We start from the raw sequence: 21,440 nt of genomic DNA, 5'->3' as shown, positions 1-21,440 counted from the left end.
TCTTTCAAATATTTTTTTATTTCTTCCTCCCTGCAGATGGCAAATATAGTATCAGAGAACAAAGTAATAGTTCTTACAGTGAATCTGTGGAAACTTGTAAAGGGATGCTCCCAAAAGAGATGGGCTGACTGCGCTGTCAGAAATTTGAAAAGACACATCCAGAAACAGTTCAAGACACAGATGGACGTAAAAATAGACATGGATTTAAACAAAGCCATTTGGTCCAGAGGAAAAAAGCAGCTTCCAACTAGAATTAGAATAGAAGTAGGAAAAAGACCCGCATTCAAAGACAACGCAAAGACCGAGCTTTTTGTCAAGCACGTTTTTGTGCCAACCTTCAAGGGCCTGCAATCTGAAAGCTTTATTACACAAACCGATCAATAAATGATTTATTCTTATCCCTATCTTCCTCTAGCAAAGGTTTTAAAGTCTGCTCTATGAGTTAGCGTAAATACTTTCTCTATCCAGTGCTCTATCTGCTCTCTTTATCAGCCTCTTGTGCACTGCGGTTTCTCTTCAGAGTCTGCAGATTTTCCATCTTTTATCTTAATGTTCTCCTCAGAGTTACCGTGCTCTATTGAAACACCCTCGCACTCTTCTTCTTTTTTTTCAGCACTTTTGCTGTTTTCCTGGCCCTCAGAGGAGACTTGCTTTCTTTCTGGGAGGTGCATCTTCAGCGACAGGTCCCAGTCCTTTGTCTCAGTGTATGTCTGCAGTATACTAAATACATGAAGAGTGCTCAGCACCTTGGAGCAGCTTAGCTTCTGCGTTATGGGCAGCTTTGCCGTTGTAAACTTGTCTTTGAATAGATTCTCAAGATATCCCTTGTGTCTATTCCTGTCCACCAGCCCTCCTATTACGTATACTGTACCTTCTTTCATTTCGCTGATTGTATTTGGCGAGTCTGCAGACAAAATGACTATGTCCTCTGTTTTCATCTCTGCAACAGACTCATTTTTAAATTCAATATTTGTCCAGTTGGCTACATCATTTCTTGCGTATCCCTCGAGCAGTGATGCGTTGCTTACCATCAGCTGCACAGGCTTCTGCGCTACTCTGTTCGCAGCATAGACATATCTGATCTGCTCGCACAGACTTCTCATCTCTTTCTCTGACATCAGATCGCGCCCGCCCAGCACTTCAATGCACACTCTGTAGTTCGATATTTCCTGGTCCTCTGGCGCTCTTTTCCTTCTTGTTCTTTTGGTTTTTTTCTGTTTATACTTCTCCTTCAGCCTTTGGTACTTCTGCTCTTTTTTTTCTTTCTTGCTCAGTCTTGCCGCTTTCTCTACCACTTGCTCTTCCATTTGCAAAATCTTTTCTTTTCGATTCCACTCTCATTTTACTCTGCTCCCCGCACACTCGGCACTTCTTGTGCAGATACATTCCATCCTTCTCTTTCTCCATTCTGCTGGTGCATGTAACGCCTGGGATCAGCAGAGTGTTGCACGGGCAAATGACTCTCTTTATCTCAAAGGTGAGTTTGACAATCTTTTTGTTGTGCAGTTTCTTCAGCGTTCTGACTATCCGCGCAGATGCCTCTGGGCACACCGTCAGAAGATGCAGCGCAAGATTCAAGTCTCTTTCTCCTATGTCTCCGGCTGCTCTATACATTTATTTTATTTTTATTTGTCGGGAAAATGGAAAACACTCTACAAGACGTATTTGATGTATTCGCAGACCACACTGTGCCAAACTCCATCAGACGGGAGAACGTTCTGCCCATGCTCCAGGCACTCGGATATATCGTGCTCAGCGAAGACGTAGACAACGCTCTTCCCCTGGGAAAGGATCTCTTCACTTTTTCAGAAATACAGGAAATTCTATCTAATGACGCCTTTTCTTCCATATCCAAAGAGGACGTGGCAAAAGCCTTCGAAGTTTTTGACAGCAAAAAGACGGGGAAAATGAGCGTAAGCGCGCTCAAGAGCATACTGCAGACAGGGCCCTACAGGCTGGACCAAGAGGAGATCGATGCGTGTCTGGACATCCTAAACCCCAGCCCAGAAGGCGTGATTGAGTACATAAAAAACACAAGCCTTTCGAGCCTTTAAGCAGGTGCAGAAGGGTATAGTGAAACAAAGACGAAATGCGTGCTGCTGCTCCTTTACTCCAGAAAAATTTTGATATTTTAATTTAACAATATTTTGTAAAAATTTATAAATTCGCCCAGAGAGCAGAAGAATAAAAAGACAAATTTCGTAAAATTATTTATTTTTCTTTTCTTTCCAGAGCGTTCTTCCATACTGTATTTTTTAAATCCATTTTCGCGCAAATTAAAAACCAAACATTATGCTCAAACTAGACAAGACTAGACCGCTCCATGCATTTTATTATTTTATTAGACTAAAAAAATAGAAAATTAATTTTTGAAAGGAACCCCTTGTTGCAATATGATCATATAATTTTTTAGTAAAAAGTTTTATATCTACGGATGGACAACGATACTAAGATTAATCCTGCACAAGAAAGCTGGAAAGATCTGCCGGGAATGGAAAGTGTCCCACAGATGCCCAGAAAAACATCCATGGATCTCTACACACGGCTTCTCTTGGACAACGAAGCCTCTTGGATTGCTATGGCGAATTTATTCAGAGAGTGCAACATGGAAAAGAATATTTGTTTTGCATACGAAAAAGCGCTGGCCAACAACCCTCTCTCAAGAGACGCGCTCGCAATGCTGGGGCCCATCTACATAAGAAGAAGAGAGTTCATGAAAGCGCTGGACGTGTTTCTCCGTTTGTACAAACTGTCGCATGGAGAAGATATACAAATAGCCATTAACATCGCATACTGCTATCTCATGCTCGACCGTTTTTTGGAGAGTTTGGCGTGGTACAAAATGGTATCTAAAAACGCCTCCCAAATCAAAGAGAGGAAAGGATTTTTGTGGTACGGCGTTGGCGTGTTCTACGAAAGAATAAATAATTTGCAAATCGCAGAAGAAGCGTACGCGGCTTCCATTAAAATAGACCACACATCTGAGTACATACCAGAGGTTTATTTTAGGCTTGGAGTAACGTACAAGAAAAAGGGCGCACTAACCGCTGCCATGGACTGCTTTGAGTATCTTCTTCACAACATTTCATCAAAAAGCCACAACCCCACAAAGGACGACGTTCTGGTGCAGATAGCACACGCCAACGAGCTGCACTCCAGAGAGTCAGAGGCCATTGACATCCTCAAGGGCGTAACACAGCTGAATCCTCGGCACGAGAAAGCATCGATGCTTCTTGCGTGGCTGTACTACAAGGAGCGCAACTGGCTGAGCGCCAGGGATGTTCTGAAGTCGCACCGCCCTGAAGCTCTTTCTGCTTTTTCCTGGTATCTCTTGGCTCGAACAGAACAAAAGCTGGAGAACTACGAAGACGCGTACCGGTGCTACCACTATGCGCTAAAGCAGGACAGCCAAAACCACATATACTGGAACAGTCTGGGAGTGCTCTACTTCAATCTTTCGCAGTTTGAAGATGCAATGCGGTCTTTCAAGGAAGCAAGAAAACACAACCCAGGATACATAGAAGCAGTGTACAATCTAGGCGTGGTGTACGAGCAGTTTGAAAGCGCTTTGGGAAGTGCTCTGGAAATATACGAAGAAGCAATATCCATATTCCCGGAAGACAGGCTGGTGCTGGAGAGAATAGAAGAGCTGGAAGAGAGGAACTCTGGAAATATCTCAGAGGAGAAATATTGTGCGCCCGAGCTGCCCCTTCGTGACGTTCTCCCCAATCCAGGGAAAACGCCGTATTTTCTGGCGCACGCTCTTTTAGGATACAGGCCAACTGGATTTATTTTTTCAGCTGCTGAAAAAGAGGAAATTGAGAATCTCGCTGACGTTCTCCACTCGGAGTCAGACTACACCCAAGAAACAGACGAAAAAGAATAATCATGCAAATAATTATATTAGCGATGCTTTTATTAGAGATTGTGCTCACAATGCAAAATAAAATGATTGACGTACTGGTTTTTATTTGTTAGAGCTGCTGGAATGGCACTAGATCGTATTTTGTTTCTATGGAGGACAGCACGCGCTGCTAGAACATAATCGCAAGAGATTCACTGTGTTTGGCGAGTCTTTTCCAAGCACCTGTCCTAAACTGAACACTCGTTTCTTAATTAGCTGAATTTTCGTTCTGAATAAATCAAATAGAGAAAATTAAAATATTCCTACACTTTATATCTGTCTCCCGTGGCCCTCTGCAAGTATTGTGCATTAGCAGAAAACCATGCAGTGAATTATTTTTATTGAATTTAAGAAATTAATTAGCTCAGAAAACATTTGTTTGCTAGACCAGAAGTCTGAAAACAGTAAAAAAGCATTGGAAACAGTAGATGAATAATAGATGAAGGTTAATTACTACTTCTGGTAATTTTAGTGCACTTTTTAGATGCGAAACAAGGATTTTTTTAATTGACTATTTATACATTAATTGAGCGTACATATTATAATTTACACCGTATTAGCGTATATTTTTATTGCTTGCTGCACAGGAATTAATTCTCTTGTCTCTCCATTATTTATTATGGATAATTAGATATTTAATTTAGTGGCGTCGGTCATATAGTGTTTTTCTATTAGTACACTCCACAATTTTTCAAGTGTTTACTGCAATGGGCCTAACAAAAAGAGAAATCTTGGACAGAACCCACAGATCAGAAAGCGCAAAACAAAGCGCATCTATATTCAGAGAAAATAACAAATGCAATCTTGAAGAAATCCATAAAGAGTGGGGAGACAGGCTCGTAAAAGAACTTCAGATATTTACGCTGCAGGAGAACTACGGTCAGTTCAAGGAAAAAGAAGAGATCATACAGGGCAACCCTGCATGGCACGTGTCTATGCCCTACGAAAGACTCGCTTATTTTCAAAAAGCCATTTTAGAGAGAAAAGACAAAAACTACGCTCCCATTATCCCAAAACTCGCCATGCTTATAGAGGTAGTAAGCGTGTACGAGCAAGAGAACGAAACAGAAGTTGACTGGGACCTGATTATTCTCCCAAAGCTCATAGACATCTTTGATGAGTACAATCTCGCCTGGTTCTGGCAGATCCCCTTCTGTTTTGATTTCTACGACATGCGATCGTGGAGCATTTCCGTGGCATACGATGTGGTCACAAAAAAAATCCCATGGCATGCAGCTGTCAAGCTGATAAAAAGGAAAAAAGTGCATAAAACCCTTACCGAGCAGCTAGACGAGTCTGCACAGGACACCGAGCTGCTGATATCTCTGAGCACAGAAATAGATCTACAGCGGCTTGCAGAAGAATCACTCCACAATCCAAAGGCGATGAAGCATTTGTCTTTCTGCACATTCTGCAACAAAAAAGGCCATATTGCAGACGGGTGCAACTCGCAGAAGAAAAAAGCAAGACAGCAGGGAACAGAGTATTCTCTTCTCCAAGTGGCATCAAATATACCGAAAGTGGTAAATTCATCTGCGATTTACAAAACAATAACCATTGCAGGAAATGCTCTAACGGGAAGACACAGCACAGGATCTGACATAAACATAGTGGACTGGAAAATATACCATAGCATTGCAACAAAAACACCGTCGTTCAAAATAAAGTTCCATAGCTATATTATAAAAGACCCTATGGGCACAGTCATCCCGTCCACCTGGTACGTAGAGGCGCAGGTTATGTACCACAGCAAGCACATAGGAGTGCACAAATTCTACGTGATTGACATTGATCAGCCAATTGAGACAATATTCGGTCTGTCTCTTATCCAGGCATGCGCACAGATAGAAAACAGCACCCTTGAAGGAGCGCTGCCAAAGAAGAAAAAGATGCCCTATGCGTCTAAACTGGCGTAGTAAAATAAACTTATGGGTTATATGCACTGAAGTAATAGTTACTATTTGTTTCTAACTATTTTAACGGTTTAGCAAAAGTATTTTTCAGAATTAGCAAGCTTTTCTAAACTGCCAATTGTTCTCCTAACTGCCTACTGAACTGCACTGATTGGGCAGATTAGAGTAAACGCGGTTGGGTGGAGTGCAAGTAAAAACTTAAATTCATTTTATTCATTCGTCGTCAGAATCCTCTAATTTCTGTTTTTCGGTTATGGCTTTTGTGAGAGCCTCAAGTGTGATGTACTTTATTTGCGAGCCCACTGCCCTCTGTATGGCTAGCAGATCGCTTCTGTCTTTCTCCCCCGTTATGAACGTAATGGACACACCTGCTCTGTTAAATCTTCCTGTTCTTCCAATTCTATGCACGTATGTTTCAATGTCTGGCCCTCCTGTTATTTTCTTTGGCATATCGTAGTTAACTGCCAAATTCAGCTGGGGCACATCAAGGCCTCTGCTGAGCACATTTGTCGTCACAAGAACTTTTATCTCTCCTTTCTTGAAGCGCGAAATAACTTCATCTCTGTCGGACTTTGTCAGCTGGCCGTGGAGCAGCTCCGAGTCAAATCCGTCTTTCTTCAGGTCTCTCTGCACATCTGCTGCCTTATCTCTCGAGTGCACGAATATTATAGACTGGCCCACAGAGATCAGCTCGTACAGCTTTCTAAGAGTTTCCTGTTTTTTGTTCTCAGACACCTCCATGTAAAACTGTGTTATATTTGCAGGCTTGATACTTGACTCTTCGAGATACCATGTTTTCACTTTCTTTGATAGCACTGCAATTGCCTCCTTCATTCTGCTGCTGAAAGTGGCGCTGAACAAGACGAGCTGTTTGTTTCGTATCTTGTTCACCACTGAAACTGTCTGTGCTCCCATGTCTTCCTCCAGCAGAGCATCTGCCTCGTCTAGAATAACCATCTTTACATTGTTTATATTTTTGAAGTCTCTGAGTATTTTTTTAATGGTCCCTGGGGATCCGACTATTATCTGCTCTGTTATTTCAGGTTCTGCTCTCTCTTCTATGATATCAGGCAGAGCCTGCAGGGATGTGAAGTCTATTGTTTCTTTGAACTTCTCCAGCACAGCAGATATTTGCTTGCTCAGATCTCTTGTGGGCGTAATAATAATTATTTGCGGACACTTTGTCTCTATATCCAGGACGGACAGAGCTCCCACAAGGAACGCAATGGTCTTTCCCGATCCACTGTGGCTCTGGAATGCTACGTCGTCTCCTTTGGCTATTTCTGGTATTGACTTCTGCTGGATCGCGCTGGGGTTTTTGAAATCCAGCGATCGCAGTGCTTTTATGATGTTTTCGGGAATGCTCAGATCTTCAAAACTGTTTTTTGAAAGAAGCTCGCTTGAGAGCAATGAGTTTTTGTACTCCTCTGCGCTTGAATTCTCTTTTTTGGAGACCTCCATTTGGTTGATCATCTCCAGAGCAAATCTTACGTCGTCTGGCAGGTCCATCCCTCTGCTTCTGTTCGAGTCTTCTGGCACAAGATCCAAGTTATCATCCTCCTTCTTATTATGCATTTACGACTGAAAATAAAAATAAATTTAATTATGTTCACTTTTTTATTTGTTCATTGGCTCTGCTACAGTATTTGTTCCATCTGCACAAAATAAAACTATTTTTCTATTTTACAGACTCTTGCAAGAAAACGTGCGATCTAATGAATGCATAAATGGCACTGACACACTGATCTAAACCAAAGAAGAGTTAGACAATGCTTTTTGTACTTTAGAGAAATGTCTAATAAGTTATATAAATGCCGATATGTTTGCTGTCTATTTATTTTTCTATGTGTGGATGGCGGCTCTTCTAAACGGGCCTCTATAAGCTATAGTTAGCTTGTGTGTTCTACTAGGATCGCAGATAGCGTCATCTACTTCCTAATATAGTATTTTTGGTCAAGCTCTATGATTTTTCTTTCGTAGATAAGAATGTCCAGGATCCTTTTCACGTCTTCCAAGCTTAGCATCACCGATGATATCTCAGCGCGCAGCAGGAACGCGTGCACATGCTTCAGATCCGGGAGCGCGTCAAAGGCGGGGAGCCCGCTGCCTGCCGTGCTGTTGAGTATCCACTCGTATGCTACGCTTTTTATCGCATCCACAAAGCCCGTATCTAGCTCCGCATCCGGCGTAAACCACGGGCCATCTCCCAGCTCATCTGATGGCACTGCATCGTACAGCATGTACACTTTTCTGTTCTGTTTGATCGACTTTACCGACTTTATCAGAAGGCGCTGCTCCAGGGTTTTGAGCAGCTTTGTGACAAGGTTTTGGTGGAGACCGCTTTTCACGCGGATGTCTTTTATCCAGACGCCCTCCACCCCTGCTTCTTTCACCAAGAGGTAGATGATCTTTTCCTCCGCGGTTGAAAAAGACTGCGGCTCGCGGTTTCTTCGATAAAATATCCCAGATTTTGTGCGGAAAACATCCACCAAAGAATCTGTGTGCAGGTTGTTGAGCTCAGAAACTATTTCCTGGAGTGTCATTTCTTTAAATTCATCCTGTATTTCCTGTGTGCTCACCCCAGACTCTTTTGAAGAAATAAAGTCTAATATGCTGCGCATGTCTGAAAAATTTTATGGTAAGAAATATATCTTGGTACATATACGAATTCAAAGCATACACCAAAGAAAGATGGGTTGGCAGAAAATTGGTAGACGTTCTCTCATCCGAGTTCAAAAGAAGAAGTCCCGTCTATTTCAGGAAGGCAGTCCTCTCCGGATCTATTGAAATAAACGGCTGCAGAGTGTCTGAAGAGTACTCTCTGAAACAGGGCGACTTGATCACGCACAAAACACACAGACACGAGCCCCCCATTCCCACAGATGAAATAAGCACAGTATTTGAAAACCAGGATATAATAGTCGTTGACAAGCCCTCTGGGATTCCGTGCCACCCAAACAGTGCGTACAATAAAAACAGTTTGACTGAAATCTTGAAATCGCAGCACAGCCTAAGATTCGTGTCTGCTCTGAACAGGCTGGACAAACAGACCTCAGGAGTTGTGATTCTCGCAAAGTCCTCAGAGGCTGCAGTGAAGTACCACAAAAAAATTGAGGAAAAAGAGGGGTTTAAGATATATCTGTGCCGAGTGAAAAGAGGATTCCCAGAGCGCGAAGTCATTGTCAATCTTCCCCTCTCTATTTCCCGCAAAAGATGCATCACCACTATTTTTGAAAAAGATGGAGTTTTCCAGGGAAAGAAAAGCACCACAATATTCAGAAAAATAGGAGAAGCTGGGGAAGAGGACATTCTAGCATGCGGGCTGGTGACAGGAAGAACCCACCAGATTAGAGTGCACCTACAGGCAATAGGATATCCTATCGTTGATGATATGGTGTACAGCCAACCGTACATAGAGCCTTCTCTGTTCTGCAAGAGTATACAGAATCTCACAGAAAAAAGAAGAGCATCATATGAGAATAAAGATGAGAACATGCACAGCACTGAAATAAAAAATGAAAATAGTGTAAGCACAGATGCACCTTCTATTGAGATAACAGAGGAAGTGTATTTGGATATAGCCAAAGAAGCCTCTCTGAAGCTGGAATTCGAGACAATCGAGCAGCTTATCTCAACTGAAGAGTGCCGAACCGATGATTTCCAGGACAATGATCTGTATCTCAGCGGGCTCTCTACTGAAAACATTTCACAGTTTATCACAGACTCTTGCATGTACTGCAGGAACGCTGAATCACTTGTGGTCATGCCCAAATTCTCCACGCTATCTCTGCATGCCTGGAAGTACACACTCGATGAGCATGTGTTTAAAACAATGCTGCCCGAGTGGTGTGTGCAGGAGATAGACGAGACTATCTGCGCAGAAATAGAGAGAACAAAAACAAGAATTACCGGAGTGTAAAAATTATAAGCATACTTAAAGTAGTAATGAACACCTAGAAAAATATTATCATGTAGAGAAGCATAGTTGTGCGCTTAATAAAAATAAAATAGACAAGAAGTATTTCAGTTTTTCTCTTATGAAAGAATATTATAGCTGCTAAGAAAACAAAGAGGTATGTACAGTATTTATTAATAACCCTATGTGAACAGACGATATAATATGATTGTTTAGCCCAAAGAAAGAGCTACTGGTTAAAGTTTGGAAAGCTTTTCTGTATCTGCATGAAGCTATTGGGGCTAAAGGGCTTAAACATCGTGTCCACTGCCATGGGAAGCCCCATTATCAAATGGATTTTTCTTTTGCAAAATGGACAACACGGGTTCTTTTTCCTAGAAAATGCTTCTGTGATGCATCCGATGTGGAAGACGCTTCCGCACGCAAGGATTATTACCTGGTCTTGAGAACCTTCGCTAAATTTACTCCTGCAGATTAAACAGTCAGACAGTATGTCTTTAGAGTGCTTGGTGTACCACTTGTGCACTGTTTTTTCTGGGAGGATGAACACAATTCCTGCGTTTATGGACACATTCTCTGCCTGTTTAAACGTGTATGTGTTTTGGTCTACATACGAAGAGCCCGAGGGACAGTAGAAGTTGTTGTATTTTACCTGCACTAGGCTCATTTTTTCATTAATGAACTCAAAATCCTGTCTTGTGATGCGGCTGTTTTTTATGGTTACTTCAGACAGTATAGGAAAAATATTCCGATTTATCAAATGTGTGATCTTTGGGATGTATCTTGTCTGCTGGCCATCCATAGGCATAAAGTCCAATAGGAGCTTTTTGATCCCTGAAAAAGTAATGCGCTGCAGTCCCTCAACGATCTTTTTCTGGAAGGTAGATGTGATTGATAGCTCTTTTAGGTATTTAAACATGCCATCGCCCTGTTTGCTGATGATCCACAAAAACTCCTCTATCTCCAGACCGATCGTCTCCTTGTATGACAGCTCTTTTAGGATAAGCGACTCAACTCTGAGATTCTCGATCATGCTGCTCAGGACCTCCTCTGATATTGGCATCTCTGGATACATGCACAGAGAAAGAATGTCGCGTGCTATTAAAGAGCTGAAGAAAGCACAGATAAATTTTTTTGTGGTAATTGTGCTGTGCACAGAGAGCTTGATTTCGCATTTTATAATGTCCAAGTTAAAAATGTGGTAGAGGGCATTCCACTTTTCAACGTTGATTTCCCTGGGTGTATCACCCACTTCAATGTACAAATGCGTTATTCGAGTGTTTGCGCATGGGATGTACCTCAGCAGTTCACTGATTATCATATGAGTGTGCACGATAATCTGCTCTTTCTTGTGCAAATTCGCATCAAACTGTTTTGGCCTGATCACAAAGGCACCGGCAAGCAGCGGAAAGGCAGGGTCTATGTAGCAGTCTATTGGGTGCATCAGGTGCATAGCCCAGATCTTTATCTCATCGCACAAAACGCGGGAAAAAAAGGGAATGTTTTTGTAGTATGTGAAATAGAGAAATCTTTTTTCAGTTGCGATCTTCTGCAGGGACTTCAGCATAGACACCACTAGGTTCTCTCCTCTTTTTGCAACAAACTTCACAATGTATTTCAGCATTTTGAACCAGGAAAAAAGCTTTGCTTTGACGCCTAGTATCTCTTGCACAGTCTGCTCCATGCGCTTTAGGCTGACAATTGAGTTAGCCAGCCCAAGCGACAGACTTTTATCGTGAAACTTAACTATGTCCAGAAGCATATCTAGTATTTCGACTGAGATGTATCCCATCCTTATCTCGTCCTCGCTTCTCTCCTGCAGTGTGCTCAGTATTTTCTGGCACACATCTGCACCTTTTTCCACAAATAGCCCGGAGCCAACTATTGTTTCTCCAAACTCATACACAGACAGCTCCTTAAGAAATGCGCAAAAACAGTGCAAAACCTCTGGGTATTTGGTGTTTAGCAGTTTTTCGTATTTTTGGAATAGAAGCTGGCTCGATACCTTTGCATATGAAAACGTGCTGTCCTCTTCTCCGCTTTGCTCACCTTCTTTAATGTAATCCACACTATCTCTCACGAAGACAATGTCTTCTGCTACCAGGAGAAGAATGGCGATCTCTTTCTGCCCAATCTGATCTTTGGATAGCAAGGAAAAGCAGGCATCTTCAAAAGTCATGCGCCCTTCTCTTATCTTTTGCTTAATGTTTTCTAATCTCCTTCTATCGACCATATACTTTTATTTTTTTAATTTTTCCTATTTAAATTTCAAACTTATTTTTTAGCCAGAGTATGCAAGTAGAGTACGCATCAGAAAGAATAGAAGAGCTTTCAAAGTCAATAGAGCCTGCAGAAAGCTGCAATCTGCGCTACCACACAAAGCCACTGCGAACCGTCAAGTTCAACCCAGATGGCGATCTACTCTTCTCCTCCTGCACGAACGGATGGCTTGCTGTCTGGAGAGTGTCGAATGGCGAGAGAATAGGAAAGTACGTAGGACACACAGGAGCCATTGTTGGCTTTGACATAAACAAAGAAGGAACCAAAATAGCAACAGGAGGAGCAGATATGAGGTCAAATATCTACGATATCGAAACAGGAAAACAGCTTTTTTCGTTTGATACGGTAGTAACCACTAAAGATGTCTCTTTTACAGCAGACAGCAGGAGATTAGTGCTCTGCACCGATGCCATAATGGGGCAAAAGCCCAAAGTGTGGGTGTATGATGTGGCCAGCGGCGAGCTGATAAAAAACATAGAAACACAGACCATCCCAACTGCCATCAGAGCCACGCTAGATGAGAAGATAATATACGGAGACACCGAAGGGAATGTGACCCTTATCGACGAGAGATCTTTTGATCTGATATCCTCTAAAAAAATGCACCAGTCCAAAATCAAGTCGCTGACACCGTCATTCTGCAATACTTACTTTGTCTCAGCATCAACGGACTTTAAGAGCAAAATAATCAGAGCAGACAACAATAAAGTCGCAGCAGTGCGAGAGTTTCTATCAGACTCTCCTAATAACGCTGCGAGAGTCTCGCCTGACAACAGAATGCTTATTTCTGCAGGAGGAGTGGATGCGAGAGATGTAACCACGTCAACAGGGCAGGGTAACTTCAATGTAGAGATCTTTGACTGCGCAACCTCCAAACTGGTGGGATACTACAAGACACACTTTGGTACTGTCAACACGCTAGACATCCATCCTTCTGGAGGCGTTATGGCATCTGGCGGAGAGGATGGAGTTCTCTATTTGCTAAAAATGGACGACAGTGCTTTTGTCAATGCATCCTTTGTTCCCATAAAAGGATCCGAAATATAATCTAGAAATAATAAATATGCTTTTATAAGAATTCTCCAGGTCTTGAGGCTCTGGATGTTTTCCTTCTTATTTGCTCCTGGATGAATGAAGTTAAAGAAAAAATGTTGTGATGCTTGGCACGCACCTCTATTAAGGATGCGCTTCCTTGATCACGTGGTTTTATGTGTCTCTATCTGGCGGACAGTGCAATTAAGAAGCCCGTGGCGAAAGAGAGTTTTTTGAATCCTGGGGGTACAAAAAAAAGAAAATATATAAAATTTTTACAAGCGTTAATGAGAATACAAAAATGCTATTTTTGCTCGGCCAGCATATATCCCGGCCACGGGTCCATGTTCGTGCGTAACGACGGCGCTGAGTTTAGATTCTGCCGCTCCAAGTGTGTGAAAAACTTCAAGCTGAAGAGAAACCCCAGAAGAGTTGCATGGACAAAGACGTACAGAAAAGTCCGAGGAAAAGATCTGGTCAACGACACGTCCCAGGAGTTCGAAAAGAGAATACACGAGCCAATCATCTACAACAAAGAGGTGTACGAGAAGGTTATCCAAAGCATGCCCAAAATAGCCGAAATAAGACACAGCCGAGAGGCATTCTTTATTAAGAACAGAATACTCACAGGAAAAGAAAAGCTGGTTGAGAATGAAAGAATCTTCATCGTCAAGAACGTTGATGCGTTGACAGAAGACGAGAGAATGAGAGAGAACTTGGAAAGAAAGAGAAAAATCAGAGAAGCTCTGAAGCTGCCATTCGAATAAAAATAGAATAAATTATTCATTAAGCTATTGTTTGAATGTGCTCTTGGACAGAGTGTTTACTATTTTTGCTAGCTTAGCATATGATCCTATTTAACCGCTATAAAACAGACAAGGAACAGTCTTGTAATCTGTGGTGTCTTCGTGCTTGCAAGTCTGGTGTAATAGAACTCTTCGATTAAATCCAGATCAGACAATGGATGTTTACTGTTTCCCTTATCTATAGTGTTTTTGTACTACCTCAAAATGTGTTGATTTGTGCTCATGTTTTGTATACGTGGTGTATTCTACTAGTGCACCATATAATCTAGTGGATATGCTAACAATACACCTACACAGTGAATGTGTGATATTTCATTCCTATTGTGAGATATAATCATGCAGTTGTGAGTGATCTATGCATAATCAAGCTTATCCTCTGCTTCCAGTGAACAAATTATTTCTATTCTTGATAATTTTTATTTGTATGGTTTAAAAACAAGAAATATAAAGGGGTAAAAAGTACTTATAGACACACAAAAAAATATTTTAATGAAAAGTTTTGCGACATGCTGTACAATTCTTGGAGGATTTATTCTTAGTTTTGGGCTTCTCTCTCTTTTTATCAAGGAGCGGCTGTACATCGCGGAAACAACCGTTGCAACCATCTACGGACTGCTGTGCAATTATCTCTTCAAAAATCAAGAAGATATGCTGCCCATTGGCAATCTCAAAAACCCGCAGTTTATGTTCCATTTTTCTCACATTATATTGTCCCTGCAGCTTGTGGCTGTGGGAGTAACAGTGCCCAGGATCTTTATCAAGAAAAACTGGAAGCCTTTAATGGTCCTGCTATTCCCGGTTATGCTGATTATGTATGCAATATCCAGCATCATCATCAAATACGTCTTTTCTTTGGACTGGCTCTCTGCGATGATCATTGGTGCGTGTGTTACGCCAACAGACCCCGTCCTGGCCAGTGCTGTGATCAAGGGAAAGTTTGCAAATAAGTATATTCCATCGCGGCTGAGATACTTGCTCGCTGTAGAAAGCGGTGCTAACGATGGGCTGGGATTCCCTTTGCTTGCTCTTCCGATTCTGCTGAAGCAGTACAGCGGAGAAAGCAACCAGATTTTTCTTGCTCTGAAAGAGTGGCTATTTACCACATGGGGCTTTGAAATTCTGCTGGCAATCATCATGGGCGTGGTGATAGGCGCAGCAGCTAGAATTCTTCTGAAATACAGCGTTAAGCGGATGCTCATTGACAAAGAAAGCTTTTTAGCATACTCCCTGGCGCTGGCCATTCTTGTAACTGGTGTAACGGCTTTTATAAAAAGCGATGACCTGCTGGCGGTGTTTGTTTCCGGTCTGGTTTTCTCCTGGGACGAGGAAATGGTTGTAGATATGAAGAATTCGCACGTTATGGAAGTTGTGGATCTGATTTTCAATCAGTCGTTTTTCATAATTCTTGGGATAATTCTTCCCACCATGCAGTTTAACTGGGAGATCGTCATTGCATCTGTGCTGATTCTTCTATTCAGGAGGATGCCCGCCCTCATACTAATGAAGCTGTGCGGCGCTCTTCCAGAGTTTAACACGAGAGAAATACTATTTGCTGGATGGTTTGGGCCAATAGGCGTTGGTGCAATATTTTTCGCGTATCATGCAAAACATGAGCTAGGATCACAGGCAGGCGAGCGTTTGATAGACATTGTTTCTGCCATTGTTTTTTCCAGCATTTTGGTGCACGGAACGACTGCACCCATCATTCACATGCATTTGAGAAGAAAGCACAGAAAGCACAGAAAGTCTGCGAGAAGAATATACGAGTCAGATACAGAAATAGAAAGAGACACTGAGATGCAAAATTTACAAGAAATTATCTAGGTTTGTAGAGAGTTCTAAATCTCTTGGTTGGTATTGCAAAAGGCTAGCACAGAATAGTTTGCATTATCCGTTTTAAAATCAATAAATAATAATTTATTACTCTTTGTAGAAATTCAGCTGAATTATTTTTAGTTTATTCTCTTTACATCAGAATCTGTACTCCTCTCGTGATATTCCTTTGCATTTAATGCTAGCCGCTGGTGCAGAGTCTGTAGCATACAGTTTGTTCAGTATGTCTGCGCCTATCTCCTCTAGCTTTGCAGACTCACTGTGCTCTGAAACAGAAAAACTGGGCATGCTGTCTACTTCCTCTATGTTTGGCATTTCCAGTGCATCTTCTAGTGTTGTGTACTCTGTAGGCTTTATTATACTTCTGTTCCTTGGCTCTGTGTGATGAAAGCTCAGAAGCATGGAAGCTTACAAATAAAAATATATTTATATTGCCAAGAGCTATTTTTGTTGCACTCTTTGTTGTAAACAGAAGAGAACAGAAGATGAGATGGAAAAGCATACACATGCATTGCTTAGGATTTGTACGTGATGTATGCTTGCGTACCATATTATTTTAAGCAGTATTGTCGAGAATCTGTATATTCAATAAATTTTATTTTGGGTTTTATCTAGTTGGTGACAAATATTTTAGTAGACAACTTTCTATTTTTTTATTCCAATGGATAGCATCACAACAGACAGTTACAAATTATCAAATGAGAATGAGTTATATAAAGTAAAGAAGAAAATCATTACGGGCGAATTATCTGCCAATGTCTCTACATCCCCTCAAATGGGACAAGTAATTGGTACACCAGTTAGTGAGTTAACAGGCTTAACTTTCTATAATGCCTTTAATAACGGAGAAACAGAAGATAATAGAATGGAGGATGTTCAAATACCAAACTTGGAAAAGGGAAGTAATGGAGAGCTTGATAATCATCAAGAAGAAAATGAAGACATTAAATATGATAAAGAATTAGAGTTATCTAATGGAATAGTGAAATTTTTAAGAAATATAAAATGCAGTCATCCGGTGGCTTTCAACAGAACTTTTGCCGCTGTGTCTATTACACTCTTTATAATTGGTACATACATGCCATTTTATGGTAAGATCTTGCTGTGTCTACTGGAATTAGTACTTATAGTAGTAAATATTAGAACAGAAAAGACATATGTTCTTGCTAGAAATCTTTACTTAATAGTGTGGTTTCTACTAGCCTCCTTTTCGCTGATTATTTGGCCAATTAGTGCATATGCTTGTATTCTGATGTTTATTTATTCAGCTTATAAATTAGTAGAAGAATCTGTAAGGAAAAAGGATTATTTGGGTTTTATTATATCTGTTCTTGGACCAGTTTTTATTGTCATGCCATTCATATTTACTAGCTGGGTTCAACTAGTAAAACCCAACATGATATGCGTATCTGCAGTGTCATTATTTTTCTTTATGACTACATTTTGCAGTACAGGAGCTTTTTACAAATTAGTTAAACTTGCAAAAATTATTATTGATTTAGTGTTTTATAATAGTATTATGTTTTTATATATTAAGAAGATAGAGATAAAAAACCAAGAACTAGATAGATTGAAGAATAGAGGAGCATCTCAGAACAAAGAGAAAATAGATGAACTAAAAAAAGAAATTAAAGCTTTGGAGCAAAATCTAAAAATTATCAAAGGTAAGATTAATAATGATATGAATTTAGATAGAAACATTTATTTGGATGAAATGCAAGGACCATCGCCATATGTTAAGAACTTCAGAATATTAAAATCTTTCAGCAAGTACTGGTTTATTATTCTTCCTGTTGTATCAATTGTTGCGGGAACAGGATTTGTATTCATTACCTGTTATCTCAATTCAAAGATGCCTGTGAGTGAATATATTCCTGTATTCTTTGAGAAATTAAAGGAAAGTTTGCTCTTAGGGAGTAGAGTCATTTCAAACACTTCAGCTTAGTTGTAAGAGTGCTTATTCCTGGACAAGTAAGTATAAACACTATTTGCATCAGTGGTAAGCTATAAATAAATCATTTGGCTTTCAATTTACTAGTTCTCTCACTATAGAGCATTTTTTACTCGGTAGTAAACTTTTCAATGACTATTTTTTATTTTTGTATATAATCCGAGAAAATAACCATGGTGACTCCATAAAGGAACTACACCACACCTAATGTAAAAGTCGATGAATGAACTGGTCTGAAGATAATTTGATGATTTATTAGTTGCAGGCCTGCATATGCCGGTCATAGGATGTTTACTGTGGATCTTGGCAACATATGTTATTATATTTATCGTCTGAATATTCTTGTCTTCTTTAGTTTCTGAATGTATTATATTCATACTCGTACCATCTGAAAGGTAAATATATTCATATTTATTTTTGTCATGGTTGTATATTTGATATATGAACTATAGATTAATTTACGATAGTTTTATGATGTTTGTATTCAGATAATGACTAGGCCTGTTTCATTTCTTCCTATAACAAATATATTATTGCTAATGCAAACTACTTGACTTGATAAAATACGCAGTATGTCAATTATTCTCTCATTACTAGAAAAAAACCCATTTAAAGAATCTACTAGTAAATAAATGTTTTCAAAAACCTTAGACATATATATAAAAGAGTTTGCCATTGCTTTTAGTGCATCTTGGTAGAAAACAAAGCTGGAGACTTTACATAAATTGCTGAATGAAACTATCAGAGTCTTAATCGATATTTTTTTGTTCTCTGCTATTTTTTTGAACTCTTCACATACTACAATGTTATACTCCACAATCAGAAACTCTATTTTAAATGATATTTCAGAGACAATTGCTAGAGAAAGTATTTTTTCCATTGCAATTAGGTCGTTTATGTAATAAATAAAGTAAGAAATCTTCCATGCGTTTTTAGGCAGATAGTCTTTCGGTAGAGATCCTGTGTATTTTATCTTCGAACTTATCGAAGGATCTTTAGTTGCTAAATCTAAAAAACGGCACACCCAAACATTCACAAAGTCCAGAATGCTTACCTGTGTACTGGAGTAAATATCTAAAAATGGGTCTCTGTTTCTAAAAGTTTGACTTTCAATGTTTATCAGCGCCTCCAAGGTTTTTATAGTGTGTATATATCTTGCATACTTGAATAGAGCAGTGTAGAGAAATTCATTTTCACTGTCTGGTCTAAAATGAGTCGATGGGGGAAGACTTCTTGGAAATCCTGTTGTTCTACGTAGAGATGTACGAGCTGGGTTGGATTCTCTTTCACTTTTTGGGTTCTCATGTGCATAGGTTTCAGGCATGTTTTCTAGATTACAACAGGACTCTTCTGTTCCGTAGTTCAATTTTTTTAGTGTCTTCGAAGAATTATTAGAGTCTACTAGTACTTTTGTATTTTTAAATTTTTCACTATACTCTATTCTATTTCGAGTATATACTGCTTTGGAATTATACTCTAACTTTTTAGGATTGTTGAAGAAGATGTCACAGATTATCAGCTCGAGCAGAGAGAATCGAGCGAGCTTTTCTGATGCTTTTTCTATGCGTTGCTCTTCTAAACTACGCACAGGATTAGCCATTGGATATGAAAATGACATATCATTTGTTAATTGCAGTGGCTGCTGAAGAAACACATTGCTTTCTATTTGGCTCATCGCTGGTACATTTTCTATGCTCGAAGATAGATAAGTATAATTTCCTTGGTCTTTCTGCACATTTTCTGAGCCCAGCATACTCCCTATTAAGTGTTTTTTCAAAGCATAACTAGTCTTAGAGTCCTTATACGGTCTCCATGTTTCTTTCCTTTTTTTTGAAGTATTATTTGTACTGCATGAAACAGCTGAATAGGACGGGGCACTGTAATTCTCATAGCTGCAAACTTTTTTGTTCTGAACTTCATTATTGTTTTCATACATTTCTGCTGTGCTATATGGACTCTGTTCTATTTCTTGGACTAGATTGATAAGAGAAGAAAGTGCGTCTGAAGTGCTTGAACACTCTTCTTTTCTAACAGGATATATTGATCCGTCTATAGTTCTGATATACTCAGGAGCGCTTTTTTCTTCTAATAAGGAAATTGTTGCACTAACTCCATTGTCTTCTTTTTGGCTATTATCAATTACATTCTGATTTTGGTCGTATATATCAGAGTTTATCATAGCTTGATATATGATATCATCTTGTGGCATAGTGGTTGGATTAGAAAAGATCTCTTTTAGAAAGATATTTATCTCTTTTTCGAATGAACTTTCTGCTTTCTGTTTTTCATCGCTAGTATTGGTGTTATCAGAGCTCTCTGTGGCTATCCATAGCTTATCGCTGTTAGAGTCTTCATTGCTTATTGGAGAAGATCTGCTGCAGTCCACTACTTCTTCCTTCCGTGTAGCTCTTGTATTTTTCCCTAGAAGAAATAGCAAACCTCCTATAAACTTGCTTACATTCGCTATCTTAATCTCAAACTTCATTCTACTCCAAAATCTATTACAAATTATTTAAAGACTGCCATTAAAATCAATTGATATTGTCGTAAATTGCACTTTTTAATAATTAGACAAAGAACAAGATACTATACCCTATATAACATGTTTACTATTTAACTTTATAAGTGCTACTACGCTCTAACAGCTTGGAAAAATAATGATGCACGCTAGAAAAGAATAAAATAGTCCAGCTTGTATGAAATCCTATTCTGCTATAAAGTTTTTCGAAAAGTCTACAAGTATGAAAAAGTACATAAAAATAAATTATTGTCTGTTTTTCGGCTTTTATTATAAATGAGAAGGAAAGCTCTGTTTGTTCACCTGCTTTATCTTCTTCTTCAGCTTGCACTCATTTTCTAAATGGTTGCCCTTTGGATGAAGAACACACTTCAGCTTTCCCGGGTCTCCTTTTTTGGGAAATACCGTTTCAGAGGCCAAGGTAAGATGATACTGTGTTTTTTCAGCACGCACTAGCTCTTTTGCTTCTTGAGCCAAAATGACTTCATTTTCCAGCAGATACCCTGCCATGTTTCTGAGTGTCTCTGTTTGAGCCTTCATGTAGAACAGGACCTTTTTGTTCTTTGCAAGCGCTCCTTCATAGAACATCTTTTTCCCATACAGCTCCACATCTTCTAGTGCCATTTCTGACCCTTCGTGGATAATCGAAGTAACCTCCAAAAACGAAAGAAAATGCGCAAACTTTTCTATGTACTGCTCCAGGCTCTTGAAATTAATTTCTTTTAGCTCTTTCAGCCTGTTCTTGTACATTTGAAGCTCTGCCAGCTTGTACGTTTCTTTGATCAGGCATTTGATTATTTTGTCGGTGGATAGATCTTTTATCCTCTCGCTGTGCCTGCTGTCTATGTATGACATTAGTTTTTCTCTCAGCTCATTGCCGGCCCATTTTCTATTTCTGGAAAGCACCAGAAAATCCTCCATCCATTTTATCAAGTCGCATTTGCTTAGATCTTTGATCGTAGGAAGCTCTTTGTACTTTGGACACCCTTTTCTTAGCTGGCTGCTCAGCTGGATGCACGGCGCAACTATGTGGTAGTTCAGATCTTCTGCTGTTGCCGCTTCGTGAGTTAGATCTGCATCATTAGAGTCATTTGCTAAATGCTTGCTTAGAGAAGAAAGCTGTTCTCGCAGGGCTTCTCTTCTTTCCTTCCAGCTTTTAGCATTTTCCTGGTCTATGCACTGTATATGCTCCTGCTCTGTTGTTGCCACAAACATTTCTGCATCACTGCGCCTTCCCAGCCTTCCTGAATATTCCATACAACAAACATATACTCGATATTAAATTCT

At 39.9% G+C, this 21,440-nt stretch overlaps 16 protein-coding genes across 16 annotated transcripts; 9 read left to right on the top strand and 7 right to left on the bottom strand.

The window, feature by feature from the left end:
* Positions 1 to 36: 36 nt before the first annotated feature.
* NEMIN01_1387 (large subunit ribosomal protein L31e) lies at positions 37 to 384 on the top strand (the record flags this gene model as incomplete). Its single annotated transcript, XM_051477329.1, has 1 exon — positions 37 to 384. The coding sequence occupies one exon, from the start codon at positions 37 to 39 to the stop codon at positions 382 to 384; it is 348 nt and encodes a 115-aa protein (XP_051333289.1).
* A 104-nt stretch (positions 385 to 488) lies between these two features.
* On the bottom strand, positions 489 to 1,307 carry NEMIN01_1386 (tRNA (guanine9-N1)-methyltransferase; the record flags this gene model as incomplete). The annotated part of the gene is made up of 1 exon (XM_051477328.1): positions 489 to 1,307. The coding sequence occupies one exon, from the start codon at positions 1,305 to 1,307 to the stop codon at positions 489 to 491; it is 819 nt and encodes a 272-aa protein (XP_051333288.1).
* A 333-nt stretch (positions 1,308 to 1,640) lies between these two features.
* NEMIN01_1385 (uncharacterized protein) lies at positions 1,641 to 2,054 on the top strand (the record flags this gene model as incomplete). The annotated part of the gene is made up of 1 exon (XM_051477327.1): positions 1,641 to 2,054. One exon carries the CDS (start codon positions 1,641 to 1,643, stop codon positions 2,052 to 2,054), a length of 414 nt encoding a protein of 137 aa, XP_051333287.1.
* A 380-nt stretch (positions 2,055 to 2,434) lies between these two features.
* On the top strand, positions 2,435 to 3,886 carry NEMIN01_1384 (general transcriptional corepressor CYC8; the record flags this gene model as incomplete). The annotated part of the gene is made up of 1 exon (XM_051477326.1): positions 2,435 to 3,886. One exon carries the CDS (start codon positions 2,435 to 2,437, stop codon positions 3,884 to 3,886), a length of 1,452 nt encoding a protein of 483 aa, XP_051333286.1.
* Positions 3,887 to 4,611: 725 nt separating this feature from the next.
* NEMIN01_1383 (uncharacterized protein) lies at positions 4,612 to 5,820 on the top strand (the record flags this gene model as incomplete). The annotated part of the gene is made up of 1 exon (XM_051477325.1): positions 4,612 to 5,820. One exon carries the CDS (start codon positions 4,612 to 4,614, stop codon positions 5,818 to 5,820), a length of 1,209 nt encoding a protein of 402 aa, XP_051333285.1.
* A 210-nt stretch (positions 5,821 to 6,030) lies between these two features.
* On the bottom strand, positions 6,031 to 7,392 carry NEMIN01_1382 (ATP-dependent RNA helicase DDX19/DBP5; the record flags this gene model as incomplete). The annotated part of the gene is made up of 1 exon (XM_051477324.1): positions 6,031 to 7,392. One exon carries the CDS (start codon positions 7,390 to 7,392, stop codon positions 6,031 to 6,033), a length of 1,362 nt encoding a protein of 453 aa, XP_051333284.1.
* Positions 7,393 to 7,745: 353 nt separating this feature from the next.
* NEMIN01_1381 (DNA-directed RNA polymerase III subunit RPC6) lies at positions 7,746 to 8,438 on the bottom strand (the record flags this gene model as incomplete). The annotated part of the gene is made up of 1 exon (XM_051477323.1): positions 7,746 to 8,438. One exon carries the CDS (start codon positions 8,436 to 8,438, stop codon positions 7,746 to 7,748), a length of 693 nt encoding a protein of 230 aa, XP_051333283.1.
* Positions 8,439 to 8,452: 14 nt separating this feature from the next.
* Positions 8,453 to 9,736, top strand: NEMIN01_1380 (uncharacterized protein; the record flags this gene model as incomplete). Its single annotated transcript, XM_051477322.1, has 1 exon — positions 8,453 to 9,736. One exon carries the CDS (start codon positions 8,453 to 8,455, stop codon positions 9,734 to 9,736), a length of 1,284 nt encoding a protein of 427 aa, XP_051333282.1.
* A 226-nt stretch (positions 9,737 to 9,962) lies between these two features.
* Positions 9,963 to 11,966, bottom strand: NEMIN01_1379 (uncharacterized protein; the record flags this gene model as incomplete). The annotated part of the gene is made up of 1 exon (XM_051477321.1): positions 9,963 to 11,966. One exon carries the CDS (start codon positions 11,964 to 11,966, stop codon positions 9,963 to 9,965), a length of 2,004 nt encoding a protein of 667 aa, XP_051333281.1.
* Positions 11,967 to 12,025: 59 nt separating this feature from the next.
* NEMIN01_1378 (translation initiation factor 3 subunit I) lies at positions 12,026 to 13,060 on the top strand (the record flags this gene model as incomplete). Its single annotated transcript, XM_051477320.1, has 1 exon — positions 12,026 to 13,060. The coding sequence occupies one exon, from the start codon at positions 12,026 to 12,028 to the stop codon at positions 13,058 to 13,060; it is 1,035 nt and encodes a 344-aa protein (XP_051333280.1).
* A 272-nt stretch (positions 13,061 to 13,332) lies between these two features.
* Positions 13,333 to 13,812, top strand: NEMIN01_1377 (large subunit ribosomal protein L24e; the record flags this gene model as incomplete). Its single annotated transcript, XM_051477319.1, has 1 exon — positions 13,333 to 13,812. The coding sequence occupies one exon, from the start codon at positions 13,333 to 13,335 to the stop codon at positions 13,810 to 13,812; it is 480 nt and encodes a 159-aa protein (XP_051333279.1).
* Positions 13,813 to 14,340: 528 nt separating this feature from the next.
* NEMIN01_1376 (sodium/hydrogen antiporter) lies at positions 14,341 to 15,675 on the top strand (the record flags this gene model as incomplete). The annotated part of the gene is made up of 1 exon (XM_051477318.1): positions 14,341 to 15,675. The coding sequence occupies one exon, from the start codon at positions 14,341 to 14,343 to the stop codon at positions 15,673 to 15,675; it is 1,335 nt and encodes a 444-aa protein (XP_051333278.1).
* Positions 15,676 to 15,822: 147 nt separating this feature from the next.
* NEMIN01_1336 (uncharacterized protein) lies at positions 15,823 to 16,086 on the bottom strand (the record flags this gene model as incomplete). Its single annotated transcript, XM_051477278.1, has 1 exon — positions 15,823 to 16,086. One exon carries the CDS (start codon positions 16,084 to 16,086, stop codon positions 15,823 to 15,825), a length of 264 nt encoding a protein of 87 aa, XP_051333238.1.
* Positions 16,087 to 16,345: 259 nt separating this feature from the next.
* Positions 16,346 to 17,629, top strand: NEMIN01_1375 (uncharacterized protein; the record flags this gene model as incomplete). Its single annotated transcript, XM_051477317.1, has 1 exon — positions 16,346 to 17,629. One exon carries the CDS (start codon positions 16,346 to 16,348, stop codon positions 17,627 to 17,629), a length of 1,284 nt encoding a protein of 427 aa, XP_051333277.1.
* Positions 17,630 to 18,119: 490 nt separating this feature from the next.
* NEMIN01_1374 (uncharacterized protein) lies at positions 18,120 to 20,120 on the bottom strand (the record flags this gene model as incomplete). The annotated part of the gene is made up of 1 exon (XM_051477316.1): positions 18,120 to 20,120. The coding sequence occupies one exon, from the start codon at positions 20,118 to 20,120 to the stop codon at positions 18,120 to 18,122; it is 2,001 nt and encodes a 666-aa protein (XP_051333276.1).
* A 303-nt stretch (positions 20,121 to 20,423) lies between these two features.
* NEMIN01_1373 (uncharacterized protein) lies at positions 20,424 to 21,410 on the bottom strand (the record flags this gene model as incomplete). Its single annotated transcript, XM_051477315.1, has 1 exon — positions 20,424 to 21,410. One exon carries the CDS (start codon positions 21,408 to 21,410, stop codon positions 20,424 to 20,426), a length of 987 nt encoding a protein of 328 aa, XP_051333275.1.
* Positions 21,411 to 21,440: the final 30 nt, after the last annotated feature.

Source organism: Nematocida minor (genome assembly GCF_024244105.1).
Source record: "Nematocida minor strain JUm1510 chromosome Unknown 7764, whole genome shotgun sequence".
In the NCBI taxonomy this organism is placed as follows: Eukaryota; Fungi; Microsporidia; genus Nematocida; species Nematocida minor.
Note: the sequence above shows the minus strand (reverse complement) of the source record. Positions and strands in the feature narration are given on the sequence as shown.